Raw genomic sequence first — 10,350 nt, 5'->3', positions numbered from 1 at the left:
GTCTGTCCAATCAGACGGCGCCACGTCACTTGTCCCCACAGGCTTGGCCAATCGGGAAATTACCTATCTCTTTATTGGTAAATATAAAATGAAGAGATAATATTTGGCTAGCACAGTCCTAATATGACTGCACGTCTTGCAAGACAAGTAAAGTGGTACACAGGTCTTCAACCTCTACCCCTTGCTACAACTATAAATAGAGGTCTTTCAACCAAATTAAAGACACACAAAAAAATACACAGAGGGACTTCAAAGAGCATCATATACGCTCAAAGCATTGAAGCTCCAAGCTACAAAGGTTCGGCTCTTCAAGCTCTCCAAGTCTCCCAGATATCAAGACTTGAGTCTTCAAATATCTTCTAAAGTTCTTCAAATCTTCTAAATCAAGATTTGAAGGAATCGGTGGTGGATCCAAGAACAAGCTGCGAAGCCCTTGGATTGGTGTTCGAGGAGAAGAATCGAAGGAAACTCTCCATAAGTTTGAGAAACTTCCAGAGATTGTACCCCATATTTCTCTTAAATTTATATATCACATATTTGTCGTGTATTTCTTTTTCTTGTCGTTTTGCAGACTTGAAATTTTATCGCGTACAGGTCAGTTTGTACTTTTATGTATTGCTACAGATCTAGTCCCCCACGGTAAAAATGGGCACCACCAGATCAGCCATCAAAGACCCAAAAATTGGGTAGAGGAATTCTACAGATGGGTCTCATTTTTGCTACGATTTCGAGGAGAAAGAAGAAGAGGACTTGTAGTTGTAGTCTAAAACCGTTCTTAACATTTCTTTTCTTCCTTTAGTCTTTATCTTCCGCCTTCGTAATCTGCATCCCCACATCCCTTATATCTACGCCGTTCCCACTCACCGCCTCTCCTATTCATCAACTGCGTTCTACATCCTGCAATTCTTTTCCAGACAGACCAAAACAATGGATCCTTGTCCATTCGTCCAAATTGTGATTGGAAACTTGGCGGTGAGGCTACCTCCCCCATCCTCTTGGTCTAAGTCAACGACCACCATGACCCTGTGTTACTGTAAAATCAAGCTCAAAGGCTTCCCAATGTAGTATTCGACAGTCCCGTGGCTTTCTCAGGAGAGTGGTACTGATGCGATTGAGAGTAGGATTCATGCTGGGTTTAACTTCAAGAAGTTGGAGTTTGAGAAGCTTGTTGAGAAATTGGCTGCCAGAGGTAGGACTTGTGGTTTGAAGATTGAGATATATACGGGAAAAGGAGGGAATACTTCTGCAGCTTGCGGGTGGAAGTTGGGTGGGAAATTTTTGGGCAGTGTTTTGGTGAAGCTGGACTTGAAGGCAACGGAGCATAGTAATAAAGGGTGCGTGATTCAGGATGGATGGATTAGTACGGTGGGCGGTGGGAGGGAAAAAGTGGTTGAGTTGCACGTAAACGTGAGAGCTGAGAGCTGAGCCAGACCCAAGATTTGTGTTTCAATTTGAAGGGGATGTCATTTTCACTCATCTGATTTGTCCACTTTTTCAAGAATTTTATGATGGAAGCTTATGAAATTCATGAAATTTTTTCTTGGATATTTGGGTGAATTTGGATTTTGGAGCCATTGTTTTGGAAGAATCTTTGAAGACAAAGCCGCGTGCGGTGGTGGCGACTGGTCAGTAGAGAGAGATGGCAGAGCAAAAGTGAGAGGGTATGAATAATTTTTAGAAAATTTTAAAAGTGCATCACTAATTATAAAATTTGTAAGAATACCTATGATAATTAAGTCAAAGCACCAAAATTAAAAGAAAAAGTGACAATAAAATAAAAATTATTAAAAAAATAATAATACATCATTTGCAGGTAGCATACAGGTTACCGGTCAAATTTCACTTTAGTCCAAAATCCGAGGAGGTAGTGTGGGTGTTTTTAAATAATGAGGAGGTAGCGTGTCAAATAGTCAAACCACAAGGAGGTTTTCTGTATTTTACCCTATAAATAACTATCAGATCAAATGTCAAACTAGTAAACATTTTTTGATAATTTTTAAAATCATCCAATTTTTTAGTTATTTTTTATATCAAAATCAAGAATATATCAACATAATCGAAAAACAAATGGTCCAAAATAAAATCACTATCAAACTATGATAGTTATAACATCAAACTAATCCATAATCTTTTAAAAAATCAAGATAACATTTTTTTTCTTTGTCTTGAAAAGAATCTGTATCCCCAATAAAGTACTAAAAAAAGAGAGGAGGAAATCCAACTGTTTAAGCAAGCTCTCGGTGCTCAACTGGGTGTATTTCGCCACATTTACTAAGCTTCCGTAGAGTCTAGTCTCCTTCCTTCTCTGAACCATTTCCGTGGGAGTTATACTTCGCTTTAGGTAGATGTGATCCTCTCTGATGGAACCTTTGCTTTTCTCACTTTCTGTGGATTAGAACCCCGAAGATGTTGCTCTCTCTGCGTGTTCACACACGAGATTTTGTGGAAATGAAGATATCGAGGCATGTCTTAGCTGAGGAATTTAAAGTTTAAATGGTACTCCATGTTATCATTTTTCCCGCCCAACACTAACAATTATCAATATTATTATTTGGAATAGGGTATTATATCTAGGGATAATTTCAGAAACCTCCCCTAAGGTTTCTAGTAATTTCAGACAGCTCCCCTCACATTTAAAAAATTACACATATCTCCCCTAGAACATAGGTTGGGGTTTCACCTTGATGGTGTAAGACCAAAAAATTATATGAATGCCCAAAATTGCAATCATCTAAATTTCCTTAATATGAATAATCATTAAAAAATTTTAAAAGTGAAGAATACACTTGTATAATACCAAAATTATGAATTTTATTGTTTAGCTAATGTCTTGATATTTTCCATCCCCATGATTTTCTATATCCACCCGAATTTTCAAACTCTTATAACTTCTTCTTCTGAACAAATTCTTTGTCTTAGATGTCAAAATCCATTGTCGTAATTCTTAATTTACAATCTTTATCTCTCTATAGGTTTTTTTTTCATATATTGCTTACCAAACCGTTGGTTATACAACTCACAATCCTTACCTTTTTCCCACTCAAATGGTCAAGTCCTCAGTTACAAAATTCTTTTAACCTCTTCTCTCAACCTTTGGATTGGTCATCCTAAATCAACCCACATTTTTTTTTCTCTAAATTGACACAATTTTATTGAGAACAAGTTTGATGTCTATTAAGAGGAATCAGACAAAATATCAACAAAGTGCAAGTTTGGGGTAGTAGTTTTAGTACAATCTATCAAATTATACTTTCTCGTAATCCAATAGCTTTTTTTATGTTCAACGATATGAACAATTGGGTTATTGGTAGAGATGATTGCTTCTATCATCATCAACAACAATGGCATATTTGAGTGATAGAAAGAAGGAGACATCTTTCTTGATTAGCATATTTGAGAAATAAAAGGTTACAATTTAATGGTCATGGTAGAAATAATTTGGTCACAAGTCTGGTCAAGAAAAATTGTTTTCCTTTTTTCATTTTCCTTTTTTCTGTTATCTTTCCCCTTTTTTTATTAATGGCTTATATTTTGAAAAATTATGAAGGTTATTATAGTCATTGTCTATCATCAATGGAGGTAAGTGTAATATTGAAAACCTCAAGGGAGCTTAGTGAAATTATCAGAAACCTCAGGGGAGGTTTCTGGAATTATCCCTTATATCTACTTAAAAACTTCAAAAGTAATTCCAAACATAAATTTAGGAGTAATTGTGATCATAGGTACTAAACTATTTAAAATAGCATGATCTGATCATTGAACCTTTTTTTTACTTATCCAAAAGATCACTCAACTGTCTAAAATGAACCTTTTAAGTCATATTAGCTAATTTTTCTCGTAACCAACCACTAAGATGCACATTCGACTTGCATTCCAAGTTTTTAGGGACAAAAATGTTCTAGGTCGCCCGTCATTTTGGATTGACTTAACAATGAATGAATCAAAAGATACGTTTTAGAGAGTTGAGTGACCTTTTGACCGGAAAAAAAAAATGTACCGCTTCAAATAGTTTAGTGACTATTCTCGCAATTTACTCATAATCTAATTACTCCATGAAGATAAATCTGAAACATAATATGGAAATCCCATATCAATTATATTTTCTCATAGAAAATGCTTCTGCTATTTGGGCAACTGTTTTTCGACACCATAGGGTATATATGACATTAACACTCGAAAAATTCCAACAAAATTTGGGGTCTAATTAATGAGCTTGCTGCTTGCAACTACTGTACAAACAGTAACAAATTTGGGAAGCAAAATTCTCGCAGGAAAATGTTCCACTCTTCAGAAAAGGAATGTAACTGTCCAGAAACAAATCCCATCAATTCACATCAACTAACTCAACATCAAAAACCAGCCAGGAGTTTGGTGGTATAGCTGCACCAGCACCTTGAGCTCCATAACTGCATTATGGAACAATTTTGTCAAGCATATTACTTGGATGGATTCAAAACAGTAAAGAACACATACCGACTCGAAAGGAATATTAAAAAATTCTAGTGCAATAAGCAGATGAAAAGAAAATTATGTTTAATCATGCTAAAGTTCTATGAGAATTATGAAGAGACCGTACAACTCAAAATAAACACAGTGGCAACCTTGGCACTTCACTTTTGGCACTGGCAAACCATCCTCTTAGTAATTTCCACAAACATAAGGAAAAGCGGATTGCCAGTACATATTAAATCATGTGGACTGCCAATATCGCTACCAAAAGCTAAACACTAAGAATGGAACAATATTTTCTTCCAAATGTTGGTACATTTGTTATAAACCAGCTAAGATAAGTTTTGCTCCCAAGAAGTGGACGTCTGGAATGGTTAAGATCCAACTACTTCATTATCAACAAAAGCAATTATGGTTCTTTCACCTCTGCCTTCTATTCTTTCCACCTATTTTCACCCACCTTATTTGATCAACATGAGTAGCAGCATAGTAAATGTTTTCTATAGGATATTTTTACTGCTATATATGAAAATTTTAACTGGCTGAAATTTCAAGTTTTCAACTGCAATTCAACAGTATTACATTAAAAAATGAACAATTGCATACCCCATGGCTGGTGGAATTGTCAGCCTTCTTTTGTCCCCAGTGCGCATGCCTGGTGATTTTAAGAGTTAGAAGATGTCAGTTTCATTCTCAATTTTGGAAAGCAACTATCGAAATCAGGAAAAAGTTTATTTGAATACCATTAACACCAATATCCCATCCTTTAATGACTTGTCCAATGCCTGTTAGCACAGACACGTATATTAACTGAGAGAACTGATAAGGTTCCAAACTGCAGTCACAAGTTCATGCAAAAGAATTCAATACCTAAACGAAATTTGAATGGTGCTCTTCCAATGTTAGAGTCAAATATTTTGCCATTTTTCTTCAGTTTTCCAATATATAGGACGCTAACCTGTATATTGAACAAAAAAATAACTCTCATTAACAGCGATACTAAATATTACCACATGCACTAATGATAGCTTTGTCTGGAAGTACTTTAGCACAACACAAATCACCAACTCCTCTCACTTAAGGCTTTTGTTTTCATTTTTCTCATATCTCCTCCTTATTGGCAGAAAGGGGTTAAAACTTAGAACACTTATAGCCATGCCCATATGACTCATAAAGAGCTAAAAGTTCACCTTTCGTCCAGGAGTAGCTTTTTTGCCATCTGGTTTACCCATGGCCAACTCCTCTATGACCAACCCATTAGGGAAGGACCTCACTTGAAGTGACTTATTTTCAGCCTTCTCTTCTACCTCCATCTTAGACCCAATCTTATCTGAAATGGTTTGCCCAGGATCTGAACTCACCGCTGTCTCCTGCTTCTTCTTCTTCTTCTTCTTCTTGTTTTTCTTTTCCTTCTCCCTGGAGTGAAACACCATAGTACCACGGTAATTTAGTTAAAAGCTTGGTCCTATTCAATCATCACTGTAAGGAAATAAAGTCATGAACAGATGAGAAAATAATTAATGATCCAATTGTAGCACACATGAACATAAAATGTATCCATAGAAAACCTCTATGGGGTAATGTATTTGATCCCCTGTTAGCCTCAACAACTAAATCAGTTTCTTGGGGCATGCTAAAAAGGTAATGGTCTTTTTTCTAAATGGTTGTTCTCCCAACCCCCCTGGGGCACATTGGGAAAATCATCAAATTAGAGAGAAAAGTATCAAGTGATAACTACTTCACCATAACATGACATGCTAATCATGCCAGATTATAGATAACATGTAATTAAAGATTTACATGCACCTCCTCAAACAAAGATAGATATTAGGGATAATTTCAGAAACCTCCCCTGAGGTTTCATGAAATATCACCTAGCTCCCCTGAACTTTTCAAAATCTCACTTAGCACCCTTGAAGTGATAGTAGGGCCATATGCTAATATCAAAGGTGATGAATTGTCAATAATACCCTCATATTTAAATTTTCTAAACTTATTTTTCTTTCTCTAAATGTCAATGAAATATAGGATTTAATCAATGAAATATTCAGCGCATTTGGAGAAAAATAGCTGCAGGTTCTTTTTTTCCCCTTTTTTTGTGTTTCACAACTTTATTTATTTATTTAGTTATTTGTTCCTATTCATGTAGAGCGCAAGAGAAATAAAGTAACTAAAACTCCGAACTGCAGTTTTTCAAATTCTGAGTTTTTTATAATAAAATTTTCATATTTCATACCCATAAAAAAGTCTGTCAATTTTGAGTATATTCTCTGTATGATATTGAAGTTGAATTTCATCTATTGCTGAGTTTTTTTGGCTCAAATGTATGCTTTTTACATGCTAATTGCCTTCAATGCTATGGAGGGTTTTATTTATAGAAATGGTTTAAAAAAATATTTGCTTTTACTGTCTCTCTCTACTATAGAAATGACTATTGGCTGTAACATAAAATCTTATTAATTTTCATCTCCTCACTTTTAAGATGGTTCCAATTTAGTACTTTTTTTCCTTGGTTTGTAAAATGTTCATTTTTCTATAGGCTAAGGGTATTAAAGGCACTAAAATAATCTCTCTCCTCAAACATGAATTTTTTAATATTACTTTTGGTTAGAAGGGTGACAATGTTACCAAAATGTCAATTCGAGGGGTGCTAAGTGAGATTTTGAAAACCTCAAAGGAGCTAGGTGATATTTCATGAAACCTCAGGGGGGGTTTCTGAAATTATCCCTAGATATTATGTGCCCCATTAAGTGCTACAAGCAACAGAAAGATGCGACTCTTTTAGTGCAAAAGACCAGATGTTTCATTTTGGCAGATAATTTATGAAATTTCGCAATAGTTAATCACAAATTTCACCTTTCAGTATTTGGCTCCAGAACATTTCCCATGTCAGCTACTCGCTTTTGCACCATATCACCAGAATTCTCCTCTTTGGAGAAATCATTGTTGCCATTGGTTTCGTGTGCTATTACCTCCTTGTTAGCAATCTTTTTCTTTTTGTTCTTTTTCTTTTGCTTGGTATCAATTCCTGGAGCTGCATTGTCGACTTGAGCTAAATTATCACGTGATTCACCAATTTCCCTGTTCATGGTGAATAAAAAAGGAATTCGTACAAGAGCAAACAAATATTAGTTTGTAAAGCAACTAATTATTAAGTGCAGGTGAACCAATCAGCTTGAAATGAAGCAAAACTCTGAATAAGCATTGTAATTGGCAGATTAAAGATCAAAATTATGCATTGCATGCATCACAAGTTTTCCAGGATCTTTTGTATTTTCTCTGAAGTGAAAATCTCTTTACCTTGAGTGCTCATCATCTTGGCCAACAACATCAGCCTTTCTCTTTAAGCTTCTGTTAGGGGCAAAATCATCTTTGCCTTTCTTTTGTATCGCTTCCTCACCAGCATTATCATCCTGAGTTTCATTTGCAGTTACTCTGGTAATCAAGTCATCCTTTTTCCTTTTTCCAGGGGAAGAAATCGGGAAGCCATCCTCATCTTCACTTTCCAATATGGGAGTAACAGAAGTACCCCTGACAACAAGCTCCTTGCCTGAGTTTTCCTTTTTATCGGACTCCCCTTCATGATTTCCCTTTTTCTTTGTTTGCTTAGATATGGCGACTTCCTTGGTGGGCTTCTTATCATCCACTATCTCCTCAATTTTAACTTTTTTAAGAAGACATGAAAAGAGGGCATAGGGGAAGAAATAACAAGTTAATTACTGAATAATACTACTCATACAGATCTTCATACATTCTTCATTTTAGAACATTGATGGAATAAAAATATAATATACAAGATGTTAACAAAAGAGCCATCAACAAAGTTCCAAAAAGATTAAATGTGACTTCTTACGTTTTCAGGCTCATGAAATAACCACTTGCCCAGCTCTCTTTAATATATAACTTCTCAACTCATAGTTTATTAATTTCCTTGCAAGTAGCAGGTTAATGAATATACAGAACTCTTTGAAACCAAATTCCAGCCAAAAAAAAAAAATCCCAAACTAACACAAGAGAAATACCTCCACTGTTGCGGATAGGTGAAGATGGATACATCTCAAGATCATCATCATCATCAATGAAGTCATCCTCATCTTCATCTTCAGAATCATAATCAAGAGGATCATCCGTTTCACTTTCAGTCTCAAGAACATGCCCCTCATAATGATCTCTTCAATTCATAGTGAAGGAAAATCATGGAAAAAAAGCGGGCACAGAAGAAAACCAAGCATCTAGTTGCACGTGTTTTAGATCATAATTAAGCCCACCACAAAAAAAAAAAATTAACCGAGTGGAATGGATCAATCATGTCAAAAGGATACAAAAAGCAGGCACAGAAGAAAACCGAGCATCTAGTTGCATGTGTTTTAAATCATAATTAAGCCCACCACAAAAGAATAAAAACCGAATGGAATTGATCAATCATGTCAAAAGGATACAAGACACCATCATCTTCGGTTTCACCAAAGAAGAAACCAGAGAGATGGATGCTATGAGGTCCAATGACCGAGAAAGTAACTTCCTCATCTTCCTCAAACTCAAGATTCAGTGCGCAATTCTCCAATTTTTCAGGAAGCAACGAGCATAGATAAATTGGCTTCTTATCTCCAACATTACATTGTACTATGGTCTTTTTGGATGACTTACCTGAGCCTAAAGTAGCCTGAATTCATGGCAAAGCGAATATAATGAAATAAGCACACACCAAAACAGCACGGTAAAGCATATCGGAAATTGAGAATACAAACATCAGCAATGCAATCCATCTGAGTCCATTAATGAAGTTTTGATCCAAAAGAGAGCGCCAACAAGTTAACAAAAAAAATAAAATTTTGTGAAAATAAAGTATGAAATCTCAAAGCAAAGTCATCCTCACCTCTCAGAACAATGCATTCCTGCTGAAGCAAAGAGCACGAAACTTTACAACGACAAATAGGGTTAGAAATGGTTTAGAGGGTGGTTTTAAGAGCAGGAGTCTAGTACAACAAATATTTCACCCCATATGCGGGAGAGCATAATCCAAATCCAAAATCAAGTAAACCTGTCTCCCTAAATTGTTAGCAGGTACAGATTACGTCCCATGAAAAATTGAACAACACAGTGCTATATATAATAAATTGAATTGTGAGAAAAGAAAATAAAACGAGAATTACATAACTAAGTGAACAGTGTAGATGGAGTTAAATGGAAAAAAACCTGAGATAAGTGAAGTCTCCCCCGGTCATCACCGAAATGATGAACATAAGGTTTTCCTGGTTTCAGCTCAATCCCTAGGCAAGTAGCCAAACAAAATAATAGAAAGCACCTTATAGCTTAATTCCCTATTGGATGTTAATCTCATGCTTAATGAAAGAAAAGCAGATAAAAAGGAATAAGAAAAAACGAAAACAGATGACAAGGAACTGACCCCAAAACGCCATTCTTCTTGAGTAACAGCAGTTGCAGCGGAGAGCCAAGACCCTCTGTTAAGTCCAGAAGGAAGTTTTATTGGCTCTTAAACCCTAATAACCCCTAAATACCAAGAGGCTGACATGGAAAGCAACGTGTCACCTGTTGAAGATACGGCACCGTTTTTTTCGTTAAGTGAAAAATTTTGAACCTGCAACGTCATACTACTTGTTATTCATCCCATCAACGTCTAACCCAATCCTGTCCTAGTAATCACACCCTAACCTAACCCTGCCCTAGTAATTGCCCCTTAAATAGCCAATTTGTCAGTACAAAGTAATATATCAATATGTGGTTTCTTCTTGGATTAAGAAACAATTGTTTAAAAAAATTCACCAATAAGGAGGTTGGTGTCATTCGAGTCGTAAAACTTTGTTAACAAATGAACTTGCTCAATGGCGTGAGCTGAAAATTAGAATTGAAGTTTTAACTTTTTATGTTTTATCTGAATCT

At 35.8% G+C, this 10,350-nt stretch overlaps 1 protein-coding gene across 1 annotated transcript; it reads right to left on the bottom strand.

Moving 5' to 3' along the window:
- Positions 1–4,089: 4,089 nt before the first annotated feature.
- Positions 4,090–9,914, bottom strand: LOC113762176 (peptidyl-prolyl cis-trans isomerase FKBP53-like). Its single transcript, XM_027305490.1, has 11 exons — positions 9,857–9,914; positions 9,646–9,719; positions 8,889–9,112; positions 8,472–8,620; positions 7,750–8,113; positions 7,306–7,530; positions 5,640–5,865; positions 5,320–5,407; positions 5,193–5,234; positions 5,056–5,104; positions 4,090–4,406 (listed from the first exon to the last, which is right to left on the bottom strand). Exons 1-11 carry the CDS (start codon positions 9,867–9,869, stop codon positions 4,325–4,327), a joined length of 1,536 nt encoding a protein of 511 aa, XP_027161291.1. The 5' UTR covers positions 9,870–9,914; the 3' UTR covers positions 4,090–4,324.
- Positions 9,915–10,350: the final 436 nt, after the last annotated feature.

Source organism: Coffea eugenioides, chromosome 2 (assembly GCF_003713205.1).
Source record: "Coffea eugenioides isolate CCC68of chromosome 2, Ceug_1.0, whole genome shotgun sequence".
Taxonomy (NCBI): domain Eukaryota; kingdom Viridiplantae; phylum Streptophyta; class Magnoliopsida; order Gentianales; family Rubiaceae; genus Coffea; species Coffea eugenioides.
The sequence above is the reverse complement of the archived record's forward strand: the minus strand, read 5'-3'. Positions and strand labels throughout refer to the sequence as shown.

Bases quoted from the DNA above. Each gene is read 5' to 3' on its own strand.
- LOC113762176 (XM_027305490.1), bottom strand. The intron at 9,113-9,645 runs GTTTTTTTCCAT...CCATGAATTCAG, and splicing joins GGAGACTTCACTTATCTCAG to GCTACTTTAGGCTCAGGTAA. The intron at 5,408-5,639 runs GTGAACTTTTAG...TTCAATATACAG, and splicing joins AAGCTACTCCTGGACGAAAG to GTTAGCGTCCTATATATTGG.